The sequence below is a fragment of the Mixophyes fleayi genome, chromosome 3, assembly GCF_038048845.1.
Source record: "Mixophyes fleayi isolate aMixFle1 chromosome 3, aMixFle1.hap1, whole genome shotgun sequence".
Taxonomy (NCBI): Eukaryota; Metazoa; Chordata; class Amphibia; order Anura; family Limnodynastidae; genus Mixophyes; species Mixophyes fleayi.
The window spans coordinates 256,629,472-256,654,752 of record NC_134404.1 but is presented as its reverse complement, the minus strand read 5'-3'; the positions used below and the strand labels follow the sequence as shown (position 1 = coordinate 256,654,752).

Sequence of the window (25,281 nt, the reverse complement as noted above, 5' to 3'; positions counted from 1 at the left end):
CTTGGCATGATTTTCTGATTTTCCTGTTACTAGGATATTATATAGGTATGGCAGTAATGTAATTCTCTGGTTCCTGAGGGTAGCCGTCAAGACCTCTATCACTTTTGTGAATGTCCTGTGGAAGTTGAAAGGTCAAATGGCATGTACTTAAGCTGGAAATGGAGTCACATACTGCAAAATCTGTGAAAGTGATGATACTGAGATGCAAATGGAATGTGAAGATAAGAATTCTGTAAATCTGTTTATGATAAGAAATCTCCTATTTCTACCCCCTTGAGGATGGAACTTCCAGGCTCCATGTGAAAATGTTTGGCTTTTACAAACTGATTACATTTTCTTAAGGCCAGGAGGCCAGGACAGTCTGGAAGTCTCTGGGCTGTTTTTCTGGCAAGTAGAGTCTGGAATAAAATCATGTTCCTTTCTGATCTGATCTGACTTTCTTTTCTAGCAGTATTTGTAGACTGTTGTATCATGCCTTCTTTTGCACTAGGGTTGTGGATCTTGTGACTTTATGAAAAAAATTACCCTTTGCACTTTGTGAAACTCTATCTTGCACTCACCGTGTACTACGTAATGGATCCATTGGTCCTGTGTAGTGAGTATCTAACCCTCAATAGAGATTAAACTTCTTCCACCAACAAGGATTGCTGGAAACTGAATACAACAGTAGCCATTATGGATTTCTTTGTTGTCTTCTTTCTTCCATTGAATGAAAAAATATTTTTTTATCTTGAATGCCCACATACTGCCCATTGTACTGTTTGTCTAGAAGACATGTCCTGGCTTCTTTGAGCTGCTAGTTTGAAGATACAGTGAAGAATCTCTGATTAGTCATAGGTAATTGATGTAATTTGCCTTCTGTGATTTTGTTTAATCATCCTATCCATTTTTTTTTCAAACAGAAAATTCTCCTCAAAGGGAAGTGCAGTTTAACGGCTTTTGTACTTTTGATCTGCTGTCCATGGATGTAGCCACTATAGTAGCAGCCACACTGCTAGCTGAGAGTAAAATAGTGTCTAAAGATGATAGAAATAGAATGTCAATACCTTTCTTTACAGTCTCCATATTTTTTGCAAGTATTGTCAACTTTTCTAGAGTATCAACATATAGGTACTCTATCCAAATTCTGTGGTTAAGTGAATTAAGTGGTTTATTAGAAAACACAGATAAAACTGGTTTAAGATGCAGTCACAGATAGTGGAACGGATAACAGTAGTCAATGATGCGGGTTGATTGGATGACAGGTGTAGCGTTTACCACGAGTAGTGGAACATGTCTGCAGAGATGAAGGAAATCCAATACACAGCAGTAATGAATAACAGTTCACCACTGATTATGGAACAGCTATCCAGAGCTGAGGGAAATCAAATACTCAGCAGTAATGCACACAGCAAAAATTAATAACAGTTCACCACAGATAGTGGCACAGGTATGCAGAGATGAGAGGAATCAGCAAACAGCAACAATGGACACAGCTGAATAACCAGGAATAAAGGATATTATTATTATTATCATTTATTTGTTAGGCGCCACAAGGTATCCGCAGCGCCGCACACAGTACTAACAGTAGACTATACAGGGTGAAACCATACAGAACAATGAACAAAAAGTACCAATACTTCAGAAACTCCGGCTAGTCATATGCATTAAAAACGGAGCGGAAGCACAGGTATGGAATCAGGAGGGGAGGGGGCCCTGCTCATAAGAGCTTACATCCTAAGGGAGGGTAAACAGACCAGGCACAAGAGGAGCCAGTTGAGGCAAGTGGAGAGAAGGGAGGACGAGCAAAGGGAGGAGATGGGGGTTAAGTATATGGTTGGTAGGCTTTGAGGAAGAGGTGAGTTTTGAGTGCACGTTTGAAGGAGCACAGAGTAGGAGAGAGACGGATGGAACGAGGGAGGTCGTTCCAGAGAAGGGGGGCTGCACGGGAAAAGTCTTGGATTCTGGAGTGGGAAGAGGTGATAAGGGTGGAGGAGAGGCGGCGGTCATTGGCCGAGCGCAGGGAGTGGGCAGGAGTGTGAATGGAGAGGAGGTTAGAGATACAAGGCTCTCTCCAACTCTACTGCCCCTTATAAGTGGTGGTGAGGAGTTTGAAAAGGATTCTGTTGGGGAAGGGAAGCCAGTGTAAGGCAAGGCAGAGAGGGGAGGCAGAGGAGGAGCGGCGTGAGAGGAAGATGAGTCTTGCGGCCGCATTGAGTATAGAGCGGCGGGGGGAGAGACGGGAGTGGGGAAGGCCAGTGAGGAGGAGGTTACAATAATCAAGGCGGGAGATGATGATTGCGTGGATGATAGTTTTGGTGGCATCCTGAGAGAGAAGAGGACGGATGCGGGCGATGTTGCGTAGTTTGAAGCGACAGGCTTGGGCAAGGGAATGAATGTGGGGGGCAAAAGAGAGAGAGGAGCCAAGGGTGACACCCAGGCAGCGAAGTTGGGTGACAGAGGAGATGGTGGTGTTGTTGTCGACAATAGAGAGGTCATCGTAGGATGGGTGGAGGAAAGACAATGAGTTCAGTTTTAGAGATATTGATTTTGAGAAAGCGCTCGGACATCCAGGAGGAGATGGCGGAGAGGCAGTCGGATACCCGAGCGAGGAGGATAGCTTCTCATCATATAGAGTGACCTGATGATCTGGCAAAGGTTGCTTCAAACAGACAGGTTTATATAGGCCAGAATTAGGTGTAAGGCTCCCAGCAATAATGAGGCAGGTAAGAGCAGTCCAAGTAGCACAGTGGCCCCTTTGGTGGGCAGTGGTACTACAGGCAGGATAAATAGTCCAAGTAGCACAGTGGCCCCTTTGGTGGGCAGTGGTACTACAGGCAGGATAAATATATGAAAAAGATCCAACAAGATAGCTGCAGAATGCAAGTTGTGACACCATTCCCCTCCCACCTTCTCCGCTCCCTCTCTCTTGAGGCCTTCTCCCACCTTGCCCACCTCCTCAACCTATCCCTCTCCTCTGGAATGTTCCCCCATCTTTTAAACATGCTCTTGTCTCCCCCATACTCAAGAAACCATCTCTTGATCCCGCCTCTCTCTCTAATTACCGCCCTATTTTGCTTCATCCTTTTGCCTACAAACTACTTGAACGGGTTGTCTACAACCCTCTCACCTCCTTTCTCTCTTCTCACTCACTCCTTGACCCACTCCAATCCGGTTTTCGCTCCTTCCAATCCACCAAAATTGCCCTCACTAAGGTCACTAATGACCTTCTCCTGGCAAAATCCAAAAGCCGCCGCCTCACTACTACACTGATCACCTCTTCCCACTCCCGTCTCCAGGAACTTGCCCGGGCTGCTCCCCAGCTGTGGAACGATCTTCCACATTCCATCAGGTTAGCATCTACTCTCAAAGGCTTCAAGCGTGCCCTTAACACTCATTTCTTTATTCAATCTATCAGTCCTCCCCCTAACTCCCTTGTCCTGACTCTCTCCCCCAGTTAGTACCAGCCTATTTGTCCCCCCCCCTTTCCTTTAGGATGTAAGCTCTCAGGAGCAGGGCCTTTTTTCCATATGTGCTCTTTCTACTATTCCATCACTCTCTGTACCTCTTGGCCTGCTTCCCTAGCCCTGTTTTCTTAAGCTGCGGCCTACTTCTCGCTGATTTCTACCATCACTTTCACTCATTGTCCCAGAAGTATTCGATTTGCATTACCATGTTACATGTGTATGTGTGTGTATATATTTATATATTTTTGTTCTTCATATTTTGTTATTTATGTATCATGGGTCACTGTTTTCTGTATTTATCATGTACTTAGAGGCGCTTTATAAATTAAAGATAATAATAATAAGTGCAATTTAGTGCAGAAAAGCTTAACTACATGTACTTTTTCTGTAAAGCATAAGTGACTTCTCAGATTGTTTAGAAGATAGAGCAGTCATATTGTGGAATTGACAAGACAAATAGACAGGAAAGAAGGATTTTATTAATTGTGCACATTCTGTCAGTGACTAAGATTGAACGCATCATTAAATCTGTGGCCTACAGGTAAATTAGATTTAATGCGATGATGCATCAAGCCAGATGATTTTTCCATGTCCTTAAAAACATAATGTCCCTTAAAAAGATGAATATAAAGAGTGTTTTATTAACTGAAATTATTAATTGAAAGAGTTATTTAGAAAATGAACATATATTGAAGCTGATTTGTTTTCGGAGAGGCAATTGTGCGTCTCTAAAGTGATTGCTGATAAACTGTATTCATTGTTTTGGAAACCATTCATATAAAAACAAATATTTTATTGAAGTATAAGGCGATGGGAAAAATGTGAATGTTAGCATAATATTCTTGAAATGTACAGTTATAATTTTCTTAAAGCATACATCCCAGCTGTCTTGACTTTGACTGAAATTGGGCTAATTGAGGTATAGTTCCAGTGAACAAGGTTTGCATGGATTGGGGACGTAAGCTATATTGTAATTATTTTTGCATGGATTCATTATTGGGGGAGGGGTTATGCTTAAGTGGACTTTAAGCTCTGTGATTTTTTTTTCTCTTCTTATTTGTGTCTTGTACAGAGAAAAGCATATATAGTTTTGATTTCATCTTCCATGAGTAGATGTATGAAGCCCTAGAAATAATTTCACCTTATTCAGACCAAAATTTCTGGACTGGGATGAATTGAGTGATTGCATTTTTGTCCTGGAAACTGGCAGTTTGCCCTACTTCCCAATTCAAATGAAGAGTTGTGATTTGCATCATCCAGTATAAATATCGAGATGAAACCTGCTCTCAATTAGCTCTTAGCTGGTGCAAAACCCAATTGTTTTTCCCAGGTAGAAATGCCTGTGCCCTTCTGCAAAGCAAGCAAACAATACTCATTCAAATGCACACTTTTCACCGCTTTGTTTTCTCATTTTAATAATCTCACACAGAAAAAAAACAACAAAAATCTTGTTATTGCATGGTTCCACAAAGCTAGGCACACTTGTATGCCTAATCCGTAAATAGAATGGAAGGCTCTTGCTCCACCCCACTCTTCCCATTAGCCTCTGGAAAATGTTGTACCTCTGCAAATGCAGTCTTCTTGCACCACAAAACCACACACTTCGGCAGAAAACTAGGATCATCAGGGCAAATCTAAGTGTGTGATGATCAAGTGCTTTTTGCACTATGCTACAGTTCATACAGTTCCTCTAAATGTGGGGTCATAAATATTGTGTATTTGCTAGTAAATTGGTTATTAATTCCGTAGATTTATGTTTTTCTATTGTTCTTTAGCAAATCTAATGAGCATTTTTAAATTAGGGTGGGTGTATTGGTGTTTCTGTGACTATGATTTCACAATTCCCTGATTATTAAAGCTTGTTGGTAGTGTGCATCAATAAATGGTTGACACGTCTGTGAGTCACTTTGAGGAGTGGGTGGCAAATACTGTCTTATAAATTTGATTTAAATTGTTCTTGTTCTGAAGTAAAAATGTAAGTCTTCGTCTCAGGAGTTGTCAGCTTTACATAATCCGTATCCTAGCAAAAAGCATTGTGAAAAATAAAAAAAAAATACAAGGTATTTTCTTTAAAACAAATTCTGTGTAACAGTCCGCATTATGTTGAAAACATACTGTGGCAGGATGGGTTTACCTTGTCCTGTTGTGGGGATTGGGGAGTTACAGAATTTTTGGGATTTTGCAGTCAGTAACCTGCAATTACTGACCACTATTGGTGCCACTTGGCCCAAGATACTCACTGACTGCAAATATTAACTTTTCCAGTTGTAGGACAATAGTCAGTGCCACCATCAGGCTCCTCACTACCTGCTGCATCTCTATAAAGATATTAACCAGCAGTGCTGTAACTAGACATTTTAGTACCCTGGGCGAGACATGGCACCGGCGCCCCCATCTAAGTGGGAGTGACATTTGCCAAGTGGGTGTGGCCAACCTAATGTGGGAGTGCTGCTAGCTCTTTACTGAAAGAATTCTGTTACACGTGTTTGCAAATGCATGATATAGATATATATATATATATATATATATATATATATATATATATATATATTGTAACAAAAGGAGGCATTTAGCTGGCAATATACAGAAAAAGCAGGGAAGTAGAGTAAAACATTTGTGCTGTAATGCACCTAGAGTGAAGACTTATGTGTGAAAAGCAATAGTTTAAATTTGGTTAAACTTACATGATCTGAAATCCTTCCTCTCAGCAAACAGACAGGGAGTGTCTGGTTGTGCAAACAGAGGCAGTGATGGGTGTTTTCTTTTAAAGAGAAGGTGGGTGTGTCACCTGTCCATCAAGCTAAGGCTGGGGGAGGAGCATCATGTATAAAAGCTTGTTTGTTTCATTTGTTCAGGGAGACCAATGCTGGGTGAGCTGGCTGGTCCTGAGAGAGAGCTGGACTATGTATAGCTAGTGTTTAGGGTCTCCATGATTGCTGTACAAGAATAAAGTGTCAAACATTTACCATCCTGACAATAAAGCACCATAAGAAGGAAGTTGTTGTTCGCGTGTGCTTCTGCAGTAGCGGGCTCTTGCAACAATATATATACATACACACACAGTGGCGGGATTCAAATAAAGTAACAACCGGTTTTCTGCCCTAATGACCATTTAAAGTATGCAAAAATATATACCGAAACGTATTCTAATATTTCATGCACTTAATACTCAAATAAGAACAGTAAAAGAGATACACAAAACTAGATTGTTATAAGAAAGTTTTAAAATGTTAAAGAAAAAATATTAAAGAATACCTTATGTGACAAAAATCTGTTATTTAATATTATAATCATATTATGGCACAGTAATGCCCCCAGTTCAGATTATGCCAGAGTAATGCCCCCAGTTCATATTATGCCACAGTAATGGCTCTCTTCATCACACTCTGCCATGCAGCCTTCCTTTGCCCCCCAAAACACTGCAATGCAGCTTTCTTTGCCCGTCAATACACTGCGATGCAGCTTCCTTTGCCCCTCAAAACACTGTGATGCAGCTTCCTTTGCCCCTCAAAACACTCTGCCATGCTGCCTTCCTTTGCTGCTCCTTGCTCTGTTCCTTCACTTACCTTTTCTGTCGGCTTATTTATTCTCTTTTCATACCTTCTTGTCGTTGACTCCTGTCTGTACCGCTCCTCACTGACGTCACACCTGACATTCAGTGCGGGCGCCGCCGCAGAGAGCTGATTGTTTTGGTTTTTTTTGTGTATTTTATTCAAGGAGCCTTGAAGGAACCAATGGGGGGGGGGGAATTGTGGTAGAATTAGTCAGGACCTCAAAGAGGGGCTATGTGGGCACTTTACCCTGAATGCCTGAATTGAGACCCTCTGGGGTTGGGAAAGAGAGGGAGATCACTTATAATGCTTTGTTTTCGAGAGGCAGGCAACAGGACTATTAAATGTGCTCTGTGTTGTGTGCTTTAAGTTTACAACTTTGTATAAAGCAATTCAATTTTTTTGGGGGGTGGGTGGGGGAAGATCGTTTATATTTTTCTGTAGGAATGGGAATTTAAATGTTAATTTTCACTGAGTCTAATCAAGTTTATTTTAAAAAAAAGTCTTTATTTTGTCCACAACTCTTCTCATACCTATGTTCTGAAAGCCTACCAAGGACAGGCAGATCAAGCCACTTGGCCTTAGCACCTTACAACCAGATTATTTTCATTTTGCTATCCCTATGAGAACAAAAGGGTCCCAGTTAGTGGCAATGAACGGCCCTACGCCCTACTGTGTTTCAAGCTGCCCTGATCGTCAACTGATCACTCCCGACTGAATATTGGTGATTTGAGATCATGCATGCAGCAGTTTCAAAGCAGTTTATTGTAAAACAAGCAATGTGGCTGTGTTAATCGCTGTGTTGTAGTCAGCTTTACCTTACTTGGAACGCAAGTTTACGTTCCAAATGCTGAACTTCCTGTCGGTAGAACGCACATGCGTTCCACTGCGGGAAAGTAAAAGACTAATACAGAGCCAGGTAGCGGGCGGCTGCTGTGCCCCCTTGGGCTTGCGCCCTGGGCGACGGCATCGCCCGCACATGCCTAGTTACGGCTCTGTTAACCAGCAAAAAGTGTCAGCATATTTTGTAGCACTATACGTTGAGATACATGATGCACATAACATATAACAAAAGGTAATAATAGCCCAGCCCTACTGAGCTTACAATCTATGAGGTGTAGAGAACGATTGATACACAATGTAGTGGACTAACAATTGTAGTTGGTGGGGAATGTGTGTGACCACTGTAATGCAGAAGCCTTATCCTACACCAGTATCAAAACTTCCATTTGGAACTGGCATTTCTTGCAGCTACTGATGGTATAGTACAATTGGAATGAGGAGAGACATTGGAAGGCGGAGATGTGATGATGAATCGGGTGCTATAGAAATGTCAAAGGAGTCAACTGCTTGTAACAGTGACTTTACCATTTTTCTCAACTGAACTCATCTGGTTACGCAGGATTGTTCTGACTGCTTACTTTAGATCAGGATCTTGGGTGGCTGGCAATGTGTGGACTTGATTGCTCTGGGTCATCAAAATACAGCCAGTGTAGGCCTCTCACAGGAGCAGATAAAGATATTTAGTAGTAGTGATGTTAATTGCTCAGAAATAGCTCAGAAAAGAATGGTTACATGTACACAAACACTTTCTGCTCATATGCAGGTAATTTCTCCTGTAATTAGCCAGGAGGACAGAGTCTTCATATGGAAGGATTTTAACATAGTGCTGTAACATACTAATAGTCAGCATCATGATATTGCTCTAACTCACAGGGAACACTGAGTGTGTGAAGATGTGGGATTTTGTGTCCGTCTGTATACAGAACTAGCCACTGCTGTGTCTAACTCAGCATACTTGCTAAAAGAATGTGGTGGTCAGTTAACACCCTTTTTTTCCCCTGCTCTCAAACCAGACACTCAATTTGAACACTCAAACCATGCTCTGGACAGCATATCTCAGAAAACATTGGTACATTCTACATGAATATACATCAGCCGCACTGCACAGGCAGTGAAAGTCATCCCCTTATGCACATGGGCCATGGCACGGAAATGTGAAATATAAACTGTAAAGCACACTTTTTTTTTTTTTAATTAATATCCTGTTCACAAGGTGCCTGGGGTGTCAGCAATAAAGTTAAAACAAAGACCTGTTCCACAAATATTTAAAATTGCCAAAGAAGTGACAATTAAAATAACCAATGCAACTTTGCTTATGTTGGGTATCATACCCACTTATTTTTTTGTATTTGTTTTTATTGTGTTTAAAGTGCATATCAAATGGATTTGATATGTGTGTTTTACTAAGGTTTTTCTTAAATGTTTTAGATCTCAGTGTAGGCTTCCCAACGCATACTTACATGTGGTAAGATAAAAATAGAACAAATAACACTACTAAAAATGCAATGTCCACAAGTAACAATCCTTATAGAGCTGGGTGTCATCAACATATCATCAATCCATATCTTTTCGCCTGACCGATTCCCTTATGTACTATCTTGTGTAACAAACTGTCTTTCTCTCTCCGCATGGATCTCCCAACGCTACCTAAAGCTCAACATGTCCAAAACACAGTTTAACATCTTCCCTCCTGTCAGAGTCATCACCTCCCCTCATATTTCCCTCTGTCAATGACACCACAATTTCCTAAATCTCTCAAGCCCACTGCCTTGATGTCACACTTGACTCTGGCCTCTGCTTTATTTCTCACATCCAGACTCTCTCCCAGTCCTGTCGACTCCACCTTAAAAACATTGCCAGAATACTCCCTTTTCTTTCCCAACATTATAACAAAAGTTTGATACATTATTTCATCATCTCCCGTCTTGACTACTGTAACTACCTGTTGTCTGGTATTCCCAACACCCATGTATTCACTCTTTAATCCAACCTAAATGCTGCTGCAAGACTGATCTTCCTCTCTCACCACTTAACATTTGCTGCACCACTTTGCAAATCCTTACACTGGCTCCCTGTGTCTTCCAGAATCCAATTCAAATTACTTACCCTTACCTATAAAGCCCTCAACAACGTCACCCCTTCATACATCTCAAATGTAATATGAAAATACTCTCGCGCCCGCCCTCTTAAATCCACTTGTGGCCTGCGCCTTGTCTCATCTCTGGTAACAACCTCTCACTTCCACCTTCAAGACTTCTACCACGCCCAGTCAGACTTTCTCACAGCCTTCATATCTTTAGAAACTCTCTGACAACACATGTTTAGAGCTTTACTTATCCCCGATAATACTATTCAGACTAATGCACCCTCAAAACTGTCCAATTCTCCACTCTAAGCCACGCTCGCTCCCCTTGTTTCAGCTGTGGCCTCTTCCACTTAGAATGTGAGCTCTCTTACAAGTAGGGTCCTCCATACCCCTTGTTTTCATGTCTGCATTTATTTTCTCTACCTTGTATGTCCCTGTTTTATGTAGGCTCTGTTTTCCCTACTGTACGGCGCTGTGGATCATTGTGGCTTCTTACAAATCTGTGCTAATAATAATAATAAAGTAAAAATGCCATTGGATATGGTTATGGTAAAACTAGAAACAGTGGATTCTAGTGTCAGACCGATTAACATACTTTAAAATGTATTTAAAATTCATTAAAAACACCAGTGGGTATGAGAGTTGTATTTTTAAGAATGAGAGAGACACATACTATTTATTAATTTCCCAACAATACCTCATATGGTAAAGAATTCTACAGCTTAACCACCCTTACATTAAAGAACTCCTTCCTATGCTAATGGTGAAATATATTTTTTTCTATTCACACCTAATAATGCCACTGTATGTTCCTTGCTATGAGAAGTTCATCAGACAAATATTTGTATTGACATTGGATATATGTATACATATTAACTATGCCACCACTAAGGCACATGTTTTCCAAACTAAACAAACCTAGTTTTTCCGATCTGTTTATACATTAAGCCTTTCATTCCCTTTGTTAATGAGGTTATCTGCCTCTAAACCCTCTCAAAATCTCCTATGTTACTGTGCCCAGGTATCCCTGGTCCCAAGCTCCGATAGGCTATAATTTATTGTACCCAGATTTTAATTTAAACAGAATCTGGTCATGCTATCTACCAGACTGAGGTCTGTTTATGAAGACCCATTGTTAATTTTTTTTTTTTCATCACTGCTAATCAAAGCTATTAAAAATATTATTTTCTCCAAGATATCATTAAAAGGTTGCCAGAGCAGCTAAGGGATGCTGGCTGGTATTGATAAAAGGATACTTACTGCTCACCAGGCAGTGCAGCGTCCCTCAGCCCATGAATGAGCTAGCTTGCACAGGACCTGGATGCGCGGATTTGGGGTTCCAGATTGATTAATAAAAAAATACTTATTTTAAAAAAAAAACATAGAGAAAACAACCCTGAATTAAAAAACGAAAGTATGAAATGCTTTGTTTAAATAATAAAGCACTTTTTAGCATTTGACTGTGCAAAAAATATTATTATAGAATCAGGGTTGTATTTAACTGGATGGAAAGGCCATGAACTTTTTTTTTGTCCCCAAAAAATACTATTTAGATATTGAAGCGGAGTAGACACCCAAACTCAAAACAACATGGATTTAGTCCTATTAAATTTCTTTGTTTTCGTCTTTAGCAAAAGGAAAATAGGATGCGCCTAAATAACAAGGGACATCAGTGTATTATTGATAGCAAATGTAAGAATTAATTGTTGGAGTGGAGAATTTATATATTACCTTTTTAAAAACTATGCGGAGACTAATACCAGATAATTTAGTTGAATAATCAGTCTTATTATTTGTCACGAACACGCTCCCAGCTGCCGTTACTTTGGGGTGTTTACTATATGAGGTCACACGATTGAAGCCCGTAATCTCTCTTTTCCTATTACACAGGTTAGAGACCTCCTGAATCGCCCCAAACAGCGCTCACACCCCCCCCCCCACACTTTAGGTTTGCCACCACCTATTGAAAAACGGGCAATAGGACCCCAATATACTGTCCCCCACTGGCACACAAGGCTTCTAGCTATCCACAGACTAGCAAGACCCACACCAGCAAGCAAAGGGTTAACTCTTCACAGCTCCAGAATGTTACACAAATGTAAATGCAAGCACACCCAGCTTGTTAATCAAATGTATCAACAAATCACACACTGGCATTCAAAGGGTTAACTTGGTTGAGCTAAATTCTTCTTGACAGGCTAATGGATTCGTTAGCGTATCAAGGACGCAACATATTAAATTATAGATTCAATTGTAGAGTTAATATACAAAAGTACAGGGCATACAGATATCAAAAATAGTTAATAACAATGAATAAATTGAGATAACATACACAAGCAAAGCAATTTAAAATAAAAGGGGTTACATTCAGAGTAGCACTTACATGAATTGCCTTTTTTGGCCAAGGGAAATTGGCTTGGAAGATGGACAGCTTATCAATGTGAATTGATTTCTCAAAAAGTCTGACAGTTTATTGTAACTGGTCTGTTTTTTAAAGACACTTCCACACCTGTCCCTGTCTCCAGGGGTTGTGTCAGTGATACTTTTTTCAATCACCATTTGCATGTTGCCTGATTTACTACCCAATTCTATGTGACCTAACATGTCCATGGAGCATCACACAGACCCAATTTCATTATTAATAAATCACTGATGAATCTGTCCATCTTTTGATACCAAATACGCCTAAATATAATGTATTAGCAGAGCTTACACTCATTTCCTTAACTTCTCTGTGGGGCAGAATTCTTATCTTGACGTATGAGCTGCCCTTCATCATACTATTGAGGAATAGGTGGTTGACTACTAATTTTATTGATTTTAAGTGGCAAATTTTAAAACTCAATTCTTTTTGTCTATATCACATATAGCCTACGTCAGCACATGATCTCTTTGAGCCAGACAACATGCTGTGCGGTTCCTAAAAGTCCATTTAGGTGTCACAACTCCATTCCAGGCCAGGGTATATGTCACAATAGGAGCTATTTGAAGCTGCCACAGGTGACACTCCTATCTTCTCACAGTGGAATGTGCAAATACGCATACAACAGACTTTTTGTCTTTACATTTTATACTTTAGTAGCTGAACTTATCAATGGATTAATTTGATATAACATATTTACACTGCAGTTATGATTTATCCCTTATTCCCCAAAATTATGTGATGGGTTAACCCTTATAAATAACTGTAAGCTCTCTATGTTCACTACATTATTATTATTATTATTATTATTATTATTATTGTTATTTTTAACCTCAGGAACAATTTCATTATTTGTACTGTATAATTGTGCATGAAGTACAAATCCAGAACATGAATTAAGACCATTCAAAATATTATTTTTTTTGGAGTAGATTTAGAGTTTCTTAAGTGGCACCTGTCACCTACACACAGTGGAAGCAGACATTCTGTTTGCAGCCTGTCAGATCTTTAGGAACCTGTAGCATCAGTTTTTGTACATTATTATTATTATTATTATTATTATTATCATTTATTTGTTAGGCGCCACAAGGTTTCCGCAGCGCCGCACATAGTACAAACAGTAGACTATACAGGGTATAACAGTACAGAACAATAAACAAAAGTACCAATACTTCAGAAACTCCAGGCAGGCAGATGCAATAGACACGGAGCAGAAGAACGGGTAAGGAGACAGGAGGGAAGAGGGCCCTGCTCAAGCGAGCTTACATCCTAAGGGAGGGTTAAACAGACCAGGTACAAGAGGAGCCAGTTGAGGGAATGGGAGAGAGGGGAGAATGAGTGGAGGAGATGGGGGTTAAGTGGATGGTTGGTAGGCTTTGAGAAAGAGGTGAGTTTTGAGTGCACGTTTGAAGGAGCACAGAGTAGGAGAGAGGCGGATGGAGCGAGGGAGGTCATTCCAGTGAAGGGGGGCTGCACGGGAAAAGTCCTGGATTCTGGAATGGGAAGAGGTGATCAGAGTGATGGAGAGGCGGCGGTCATTGGCCGAGCGCAGGGAGCGAGTGGGAGTGTGAATGGAGAGGAGGTTAGAGATATAAGGGGCAGTAGAGTGGGAGAGCCTTGTAAGTGGTGGTGAGGAGTTTGAAAATAATTCTGTAGGGGAAGGGGAGCCAGTGTAGGGCAAGGCAGAGAGGGGAGGCAGAGGAGGAGCGGCGTGAGAGGTAGATGAGTCTTGCGGCCGCATTGAGTATAGAGCGGAGGGAGGCGAGATGGGAGTGGGGGAGGCCGGTGAGGAGGCGGTTGCAGTTATCCAGGCAGGAGATGATGAGTGCGTGTATGATGGTTTTGGTGGCCTCCTGAGAGAGAAAGGGACGGATGCGGGCGATGTTGCGTAGTTGGAAGCGACAGGCTTTGGCAAGAGAATGAATGTGGGGGCAAAAGAGAGAGAGGAGTAGAGGGTGACACCAAAGCAGCGGAGTTGGGTGACAGAGGAGATGGTAGTGTTGTTAACGACAATGGAGAGGTCATGGTGGGATGGGAGGCTGGGAGGAGGAAAGACAATGAGTTCAGTTTTGGAAATGTTGATTTTGAGAAAGCGCTCCGACATCCAGGAGGAGATGGCGGAGAGGCAGTCAGATACCTGAGCGAGGAGGGTGAAGGAAAGATCAGGTGAAGAGATGTAAAGTTGAATGTCATCAGCATAAAGGTGATACTGAAGGCCAAAGGAGGAGATGAGAGCACCAAGGGAGGAAGTATAGAGCGAAAAGAGTAGAGGGCCGAGAACAGAGCCCTGTTGGACTTCTACAGCGAGAGGGTAGGGGGAAGAGGAAGAACCAGACATGGATACAGAGAAGGAGCGGTTAGCGAGGTATGAGGTGAACCAGGCGTGGACAGAACCAGAGAGGCTGAGAGAGAGAAGAGTTTGCAGCAGGAGGGGGTGATCCACGGTGTCAAAGACTGCAGAAAGGTCAAGGAGGATGAGTAGGGAGAAATGACCCTTGGATTTGGCCGATAGGAGATAATTAGTAACCTTGGCCAGGGCAGTTTCGGTAGAGTGGAGGAGGCCGGTAGCCGGATTTTAAGAGGGTCAAGGAGGGAATTGTCCGAGAGGTGCCTGGTTAGGCGGCTGCAGACAATTTGCTCAAGTAATTTAGAGGCATAGGGAAGAAGAGAGATAGGGCGATAGTTGGCAAGAGATGTGGGGTCAAGTTTGGGTTTCTTGAGGATAGGAGAGATGAGAGCATGTTTAAATGAGAGGGGTACTACACCAGAGGAGAGTTATAGGTTGAAAAGGTGTGCGAGGTAAGAGCAGGCAGTGGGAGAAAGAGAGCGAAGGAGGTGAGAGGGGATGGGATCGAGAGGGCAGGTAGAGGGTGGAGAGGAAAGAATGAGAGAGCGAACTTCTTCACCTGTTGTAGGGCCGAAGGAGCACCAGAGTTGGGTGTTGGTGGGAGGTGAAGCGAAGAGGGAGGTGGGAGAAGGGGAGGAGGAGATGTTCAGTCTGATGGCCTCAATTTTGGAAGAGAAAAAGGTGGCAAAGTCAGAAGCGGACAGGGAAGATGGGACAGAAGGGTGTGGGGGTGGAGAGTAGGGAGTTGAAGGTGGCAAAGAGGCGGCGGGGATTGGAGGACTGAGAAGAAATGAGGGACTTAAAGAAGGATTGTTTGGCAAGGGAGAGGGCGGAGCAGAAAGAAGAGAGGATGAATTTAAAGTGAAGGAAGTCGGCCAGGGAACGAGATTTCTTCCAGAGGCGTTCAGCAGTGCGAGAGCACTTTTGGAGGAAGCGGGTGAGTTTCGAGTGCCGGGGCTGGGAAATAATGAGGCGTCTGCTGACAGTAGAGGCCGGGGGGACAGCGTCCAGGGCAGTAGAGAGGGAGAGATTGTAGAGGGAGGACGCCTGGTCAGGACAGACCAGGGAGGGAAGGGGTGATAGGAGAGTTTCAAGAGAGGAGGACAAGGAGGTATGGTCAATAGCGTCAAGGTTGCGCCTGGTGTGGGTGGCTTTGGGCGGGGCAGGAGCAGGGGAGGAGGACAGAGTGAAGGAGAGGAGATGGTGGTCAGAGAGTGGGAAGGGAGAGTTGGAGAAGTCAGAGAGATCACAGAGGTGAGAGAAGACAAGGTCAAGGGAGTGACCAAGACAGTGGGTGGGGGAAGAAGTCCACTGAGTGAGGCCTAGGGAGGAGGAGAGGGCGAGAAGTTTAATGGTGGCGGGGTCAGAACAGTTGTCAATAGGAATATTAAAGTCACCAAGTATGATGGAGGGAAGGTCAGAGGAGAGGTAGTGGGGGAGCCATGAAGCAAAGTTGTCAAGGAAATGGGAGGAGGGGCCTGGGGGACGGTAGATGACTGAGACACGGAGGTGGATGGGGGAGAAGAGCCGGATGGAGTGTACTTCAATGGAAGAGAAGGAGAGGGAAGGTAAAGTGGGAATGACCCGAAAAGTGCAGTTGGGGGAAAGGAGGAGACCCACTCCACCTCCTGGACGCTCATCCGGTCTGGTGGAGTGGGTGAAGGAGAGGCCCCCATAGGAGAGGGCGGCAGGTGAGGCAGTGTCAGAATAAGTAAGCCAGGTTTCAGTGATGGCAAGAAGATTTAGAGAGTTGGAGATGAAGAGGTCATGGATGGAGGCCAGTTTGTTACGGATGGACCTGGAGTTCCAGAGGGCACATGAGAAGGGGAGGGAAGGAAGAGGGGAGATGCGGATGAGATTGTCAGGGTTGATAGAGTTAGGGGGAGGGTGAGGGGTGGGGCAGCGAGAGAAGGGGGCTGGGGGAGAGGATGGGTATAGGAAAGGAGCGGGGTGGCATGGTGAGGGACAGGGATGGACGGGGAATAATAGAAGGGGCAAGGGTAATTAACACGGAGGTGAGGGCAGCAAAGGGAGACAGAAATGGACCAGAGCAGATAAGAGGCTTAGTTAGATTAAGGATAGACGGAGTAAAGTAAAACAAAGATTTAGTAAAATTAAACTAGTTAGATTAAGCTAAATTAGATTAGGGATTGACAGAACAAAGTAGGACAAAGACAAAGATAAGACTGTAAGAGACAAAGGAATTGAGCAAGAACAAAAGGCGGTCGCAGAAGCAATATAAAGTGTCGTAAAGAATTAGAATAAAATGGAGAAAGTTAAAAATGCAAATAAAATACAATAATTAAGATAAAGTACAATAATTGAGATAGAATAATTAATATAAAATACAGTACAATACAATAAAATAAATTGCAGTAAAATAAGGTTAAACTAAGGTTAAAAATTAGCTAACGGTAAGTTAGAAATTAAAACACAAAAAATTAATTAAATAGAAATGAAAACACAAAAATTAAATAGCAGTAAAATAAGGTTAAACTAAGGATAAAATAAGCTTAAGGTAAGTTAGAAATGAAAACAAGGTGGCGAAAATGATGTATGGCTGCAGAGAGCCGGTACCGGGTCCAGGGAGACCGGGAGTCCAGGGAGGTACAGGGTCCAAGGCAGGAAAGTCCAGGGAGACCAGAGAATCGGGAGAGTCACGGTGAGGACAAGAGCCACGCTGAGGCGGTGAGGCAGAGTCACAGGCCTGGGGAGACGGTGAGATGGTTGTGGAGAGTAAGGCAGCGTTGAGAGGCTTCAGTTCGGCAGCAGGAGAGAGCATCAGGACCAGAGCAGTGCCGCGTGGAGGGCAGCTACAAGGGCAGCTGGAGGCAGCATCAGGAACTGGATATTTTAGGCATTGCTCCCTAATGAATTTCATAAATATTGATTCAGCCCACAGTGATTGCCTTAACTGTGTTTAGGTGTCAGGTATTCGAAATCTTGGAAATTGTCCCAGTAAATATATGTGATAATGAGATGGCTCAAAAATTACACTTTGTCTGGCATCCATAGTGTGCCAATTGTAATGAGACAAACACTATGGTTAATGTAATATCTGACTGTGCTTCTATATATTCATACCTCCCCAATGTCCCGATTTAGGAGAGACAGTCCTGAGTTAAAGGCTCTGTCCTGCCATCACAATCGGGACAGCTTTGTCCCAAAAGGTGGGAAAGTTTGGAGGTATTCTATTCACTGCTGCTCTGCATGGCAGACAAAACAAAACAAAAAATGTGAAATGTAAAATCACAAGTTTTGACAGAACAACGTAATTATAAATATACTATTTACAGAGGATTCGGTGGAAAATGTCAATTGATGTGCATAACGTATAAAAATAAATACCCAGGAAGAACGCTCATTCATTTATATATTATGAAATACATTGCATACCACCAAACAATCTTCTTCTCTTTGTGGGGCATATTTTTGTACCAACGCAGTTGATGAAAGATAGTTTTCAATCCTAATCGCATAGATAAGGATTGAACTATTTTTCATATTTATCAAATAGTTCCACAGGGATAGCAGTAATGATAAACTGCACTTACTCTATCACTGCATCTTCGTTCCTGATGACCAGTGCGATCCACAGCAGCCTTGTGCGCATGCCCTGTAGTGAAACCTTCGGGCATTTGCACAAACTTCCCTGCACTTCACTGTTGCAGAGAGCATGTGTGACAGTGAGGGATCATATGATCCCTCCACACACATGCCCAGTGAAGTTCTGCTCTTCGAAGCAGAGCTGAAAAATAGCAAAAACAGCAATGTTAATGTACGCCAGCCTAAGCTGGCATACATTAACACAGGTGCAAAAAAGAGATGATGATGAAAAGTATTTTCATTCATTCTTGAATTGTGGTACATAGCAGTCCCCATAGACATGTATGGGGACTGCTATGTATTTCAAAAATAGTGCAAAGAAAAATCATAGATATCTGCTGTGATGCAGCAATAATAAATTTGCAATAGACTTAGTTTTGCGGCCATTTACAGACAAAAAATGTTTCATAAATAGGCCCCTGTGTAACACTTCTGATCTGTGGTCAGAAGTAGCTTGATCTACCAGGTTTGGTTCAGTACCACTGTGAGTTGAAGTGTGGTGGGTTGGAACACTGGCATGGTCTGGGGCAGGGGTTATTTTTTTTTTAAGTATTTTTATTGGATTTATAATTCAGCTATGTTGGGGAGGTTTGGTGTTCTGTTGTAATAAAACAAACTAAAGCTAAATTGCATTTCTGATAATCATTGAGTTATAAAATTTATTTTATTTAATTTTTTTGCACCCTGTTTTCCAAACCTTCAGTATATCCAGATTAGTATTGCAGGATGGACCAAATTTTATTGTGAATGTGGGGGGGGGGGGGGGGAGAGGGAGCAGGAAAAAGGGTATTTCCTAACTGTTTTATTAATTAATTGTTCAACAATATTTCATGCTGCACAATATATGTTTTATTGTATTGACACAATTGTCTTAATCTCTTTAATGGTTTCCTGCTTACATTGCATTGATTAATCATTGCAGATGGACCTGCTGCATATCCAATTCCTGTGGAGAACATCAAACCGCTGCTCACAGTTGGATTTACTTCGGGAGATATCAGTTTGATGAATAACTATGATGACCTGTCGCCAACCATTATTCACTCAGGGTTGAAAGGTAATGAATTTTCTTTGTTTTACTTTTACTTTTTTTTTTTTGAGTCACCTTTATGTAACACCATCATAAATTTCAGTTTTGCCTTTGGTGACACCTGCTGACAGGAATTTCCTGTAGCAGGTTATGGCAAAATAACAAAATAATAATATGACTCGAGGCTTACATTCTTTTGCTTATTTATATTTTTTTCCCATATGAAAAATGTATGTCGGCAGCAATGCAGTTTAGTTAATTATGTCTCACATATACAGTCCGCTGTATACTGCTGTAGCTATTTCGAAGCATATTTTTGTGGTGTGTACAATAGTACTACTCAAATAATCAGTAGATTTGTTGCAAAAGGTTGTACTGTTATGCACTGAGAGAGAGATATGCCTTTTTATTCCTATTAATAACTAATCTCATTAATTATTGGGGTATAATACAATTTGCAGCTTTTTCCACTATTTTTGTCACGTTGAACATTATGCCTCCTGTGACATCTCCAGATGTTTTTAAGAGGCATCTTTTTGTACACCTTTCTAAGTGTTCCCCTTGTATCACGATAACCATAGAGAGGGAGCCCTACCTGTTTTGCTAATGTCTGCCAAGACTTCGCCTGCGCTGCCCCCCTCCACTGGAACAAGCTCCCTCCCACCATCAGAACTTCCCCCAATCTGTCCAGCTTCAAACGGTGTTTAAAAACCCACCTTTTTCTTAAAGCTTTCCAGTCTCCCACTTAACTTCCTACCTGTTCTTCTGACTCTTCCCCTTCATTCCCCTTCCCCTAGCCTTCACTCCCCTTCATTCCCCTCCCCCTATCCATTCCTCCTTCTCTCCGTCCCTCCCCTGTGTCTCTCTGTCAGTCTACCCCACCCCTTAGATTGTACGCTCTTTTGAGCAGGGTCTTCTCTCCTCCTGTCTTCTCCACTTTTAACTCTGCCAGCTTCCCTGCCTTCCTCCTTGAGGACCCTCTTCTCCCATCCCCTCTCGCTCCCTCCTCTTCCCCCTGGGGGTCTCCCTCTCATCCGTGCCCTCCCTCCTTGGGGCCGTTGTTGGCAGACTTTCCCCTCTTCCCGCCCCGCTAGCTGTGCCTTGAGCTCACTGAGTTACTGTGATTATTGTTTACTGTACTGTGCTGTCTCACCTCGTATTGTAATTTGGTTTGTCCCTGTACGGCGCCGCAGACACCTAGTGGCGCCCTACAAATAAAAATTAATAATAATAATAAAAAAAATAGAAGTCCATGAGAACTATTTACACAACTTATTTGTTTGTCCCGGCCTGAGACACCTACGTTTCACACGTCTCGACAATAACCTACCATTACATGTTAATCGCAAAATGAACACAAATCTCATAAAGTTGACTAATATGTATTAGAAGTATAGACAAACCAATTCAATAATACTTTTTTGTGTTCTCATAAATGTATAAACAGATACGTAATTTTAAAGCTTTTACTTCACAAACATAGTGCACCTCAACTGATAAGCCAATATATAATACCACTAAGCCACTCTCAGAAGTGAGTTAACAGTTTAAATCTAGTAATGTGTTACCCCATTCTGTTTCTAAATTAACACTTTGGGCCAGATTCAGTATTTTTTTGGGTGGTATAGTGTGTATATGGGTGTACATGTATGTGTGTTGTGTTTAATATTTTTTTTACGTGTGTCCTTGTATGTATTACAAGATAGATAGTGAGCGATACTGCATGTGTGTGTGAAGAGAATGGGTTGAGTACATGTGTATGAAGAGCTATTTGTGTGTTAGAAGAGAGAGATAATGAGAGTAAACGAGCGCATGAAGAGACAAGGGAAGAGCACATGGAGAGAGAATGATAGTACAATATATCATCTCATTCCAAAACCATGGGCTTTAATATGGATTTGGTCCCCCCTTTGCTAAATAACTGCCGCTACTCTCCTGAGAAGAAATTCCACTAGATTTTGGAACTTGGCTGCGGGTATTCGCATCCTTTCAGACACAAGAGTATTAGTGATGTCAGGTGATGATGTTGGGAGATAAGGCCTAGCTCACAGTCAGCATTCCAATTCATCCCAAAGGTGTTTGATGGCGTGGAATTTGCGCAGGCCAGTCAAGTTTTCCCACACCAAACTTGGAAACAAGTTTTAGGTGGACATTGTTTTGTGCACGTCGTGGTAATACTAAAAAGGGCATTCCACCAATTTATTGTTCTCTGGAATATCATTGACCGCTATAGCATTAAGGAGTTCCCTTCACTGGAACAAAGGTTCCCAGGGAAAACCATGAAAAAGAGTCCCAGACCATTATTCCTCCTCCACCGAACTTAACAGTTTTAAGTACGCATTTGGGTAGGAAGAATTCTCCTGGCACCCAGAAAAAAAACAGATTAGTCCGTCAGACTTCCAGATTGGTGAAGCGTGATTCATCACTCCAGAAAACAGATTCTCACTGCTTCACAGTCCAATAGCGGTGTGCTTTACACCACTTCAATGTTGGCATTGCTCATGGTGATATGATGCTTGTGTGCGGCTGATCTGCCATGGAACCCAATCCATGAAGCTCCATACGAACAGTTCTTGTGCTGATGTTGCTTCCAGAGGCAGTTTGGAACTCTAGTCAGTGTTGATGCTTTTTACACATGTTTTTCACATTGTTAAATTCATTGTGGTGCCTATACCACAGCACATAGGAGTGACCATGTTCCGTCCATATATACCCAATTTCTTGTCTTGTACAAAGGTTACTCTGCATTTCACTTTACATTAAAAAAAACTTGGGACACTTAAACTGCAGTCCAGTTCATAAATGTCATTTATTGTCTGTTTATTAATATCTAAAGACAAATGTTACAGTGCATTTCTGAAAATGTGTTTATGGCCTAGCCTAAATTCTTAACTGATTTGGTTTTGCTAAAAATTCAGTATTTTATATATGTTTTTTAGATATTTTGTTTTATTTCTCTACGTTACATTTCACTATTTCATCAATAAAATATAAAATAATATTTTATAAAGTAGACCCTTTATTGTGAACATTTTACTATGTAAAGGTAGTAAAACTCCATATAGACAGGAGATGTCCCTCTATCATTAAAGCACACGTCTAAAATAGTTTATAGATAAGTGGAAAAAAATAGTAGCCCTGTATCTGATGGCCACAACCTTGGTACATCAAAAAGACTTAAAAACTCTGATGGAAGTCACATTCTGTTAAAGAATTAATAATCAATTGGTGACTGGCATTTATGTGCAGCTACCATTGTTATGAACTGTCATTTTGAAACTTTTAAATCAGTCGGCTGCAGGCAACCATAACTGTCCTTTTATCTTAACTGCACCTGCTTTCTCCTCTGGTTACCTGTCAGCTTGGTGTAGCTCAGTATATTTTTTCATTAGCAAAACGGAGAACAGGTGGGGAGTGAGAGAGGAAGATTATGTGGCAAGTCGGGTACCAAGATGATTTCAAGTGCAGCCATCTCTGTTAGTGTGCATGCACTATGTTCTTTCCAAATTTGTGTGGGTTTCCTCCCACAATCTTAAAGCATACTTGTAGACTAAATGTCTGTTACAAACATTTTATGGTGGGGAAGAAAATAATAAGCAGTTCTGCTAGGACCAATGCTTCTCATATCACAGTGACTGTCATTTATTCTCTCGATATAAATAAATGGGGAACAATTTTACCTGGACACACCCTTACCAAAACTTGGACATCCATTATCCCAAGCATTTGAGCAATGCGTTGTAATCAGAAGGGCTTTCTTTGCCAGTCGGTCTGTTGAGGGAATAGGGATATACTTCCTGCACAGTTTATCCGGGTTTCTTTCTCACTGTCAGTAACCGAATGTTACTGACCCCTCCTACTGGTGTCACCTTGCCACCAGACACTTGCCAACTGTGCAATAGTTGTAGGAGAATCCCGCTGTCACCACTAGGCTCCATCGCAGCACCTAGAACCGCCTACTTCTGGGGTAGCTGGTATAGCTGGAAAAGCTCCTCTTTGATGTGGGTTGACTGGTACCTCCTGACCGCTTACTATGGATCAGAACTGCTCTGTAGCATGCAGAGCATTGTCACAGAGACGCTGGGTTCAACACAAGATAGCCAGAGAACGGATTAGAGTGTAAGCTCTTATCTGTTGGTCACAGGATACAGCAGACAATAGACGTCAGGCAGAATCTTCAAGCAGTGATGTTTATTTGCTTTACAAGGACCATTACACAGTAGTTGGAGGTACTACTGGTCATCCAGAAGTACAGATGGTATAATACATTACATGGTTAAACAGAGCTCTTTATATACTGTTTCTGACACACAAGTTGGCAGGGGGGTAAACCAGACTACTTTCCTATCTGGCACCACAAATTCTGAGATATTACATTCAATGATTAGCATCGGGATGTTATATGTTCTCAAAAATTGGATTTAAACACAATTTAAGCGTAATAAAATTTACATCAATCTGTGATTTCCTAAATTACTTGCTGTTAGGTTTCCTATCTCTCTAAGACACAGGATGAAAGTCTAACAACCCTCTCCTGTGCATTCAGGCTAAAGGATGTCTTGGTCACTCACAAATGAAAAGGCCTAATTAGCATGGGATTTCCTTTCTTTCTTTCTTTCTTTCTTTCTTTCTTGCAAAGACACATTTCCTTCAACATATGACTACTGCATCAGAAATCAATACATTCCTAATACAAAAATCAGTATATTTGCAATGATATACATCAGCGCACTGCGCCACTAATTGAAATAAATGTATACAATAAGTTTATTATATAAGTGATTCAGCCACACGCGTCCTTTTTGGGCTGACAGAACACAACCTAGCAACCCGAGGGCGGTACCTGCACCAAAACCAAACCTTGGCTCTTTTAAGGTAGGCAAGTTCGACCAATACATAAATTTAAGCTAATGTGCGTACACCTAGCATAGGCCATCGTCTGCTCAATGTTTTCTGGCTCCCTCAAGAACCATGACCCGCCACCATATCTACCAAACAAAATGTACTGAACTTCCATTTGCCCAATGAACAAACCCATAGCCTTTGTTGTCAAGTGAACCCTATCCATCCTATTAAGGTGAGCACAGTGGTACTTAATTAAAGGATGTTTATTCCGCAAACCTCCAATAGAATGCTCAGAACTTCCCACCGCGGAATTTACTTTCTTACGCATTCTTTCAACTACCCTCCCATGAGAAAATTTCCTCCATGCCTTCTGGGGAAGTATATTGGACCAGCATAAGATCCATTCAGGCCATAAGGAATGCAGCCAAGTCAGGTCAGGCTGTATATGCAAAATTAGACCAAGGGACTTAACATGGCCAAATCATACCCTATATATTTGCCACTCACCACTGAACAATTTCTCTTGACAACCTTGCTTCAAATTCTGCCCAGCAGAAACCCTACTGACCAAACCAGTAAACTACCACATGCCTGTGAAAGGAGGAAATGTTCACCACTGCACAGTGTAAAGCAGACCAGTAAAAAAAAAAGAGTGGCCGACCATCCATGGTCTGTAAATCACGAGAAAAAAACACAGTGAAATTCACAGATGCAGAAGACTGGCGTATGAGGCAGCCGGGAAAACAAACAACCAACGGTAGCCAAACCAAAGATGGCCAAAGCATAAAAAACAGTATGCAAAATTATAAGATTTGAAAAACAAAAGACAAGTAGAGGAGAAACACAACAATAGAATAAGGACAAGAGACATAAAAGAAGGTAAAATAAAAAAATAGTTTGTGCCCTTGCTTCCAAAACAAAAGCAACAAGGGACTAAAGCCCTGCGTCTCCCTCAGGCAGAAAGAGAAGTAAATACATAACAGAAAATCAAGACAGTGTAGAAGGCCGCACATACATAGACTTCCACATTCCTAACTGCTGCATGCATTGTATTGATGTACCATATACAGCCGCAGATGTGGCCGCCTCTATCCAAAATAAATGC

The 25,281-nt window shown here is 41.8% G+C and overlaps 1 protein-coding gene across 7 annotated transcripts in view; it reads left to right on the top strand.

Annotated features, from left to right (window-relative positions):
- TULP4 (TUB like protein 4) overlaps positions 1-25,281 on the top strand; it is a 248,047-nt gene that overhangs the window by 183,910 nt on the left and 38,856 nt on the right. For all 7 annotated transcript variants that reach the window (XM_075203474.1, XM_075203477.1, XM_075203476.1 and 4 more), the window contains one exon: positions 19,224-19,358. In XM_075203474.1, the coding sequence (XP_075059575.1) occupies positions 19,224-19,358 (135 nt within the window). The remainder of the gene's footprint in view (positions 1-19,223; positions 19,359-25,281) is intronic.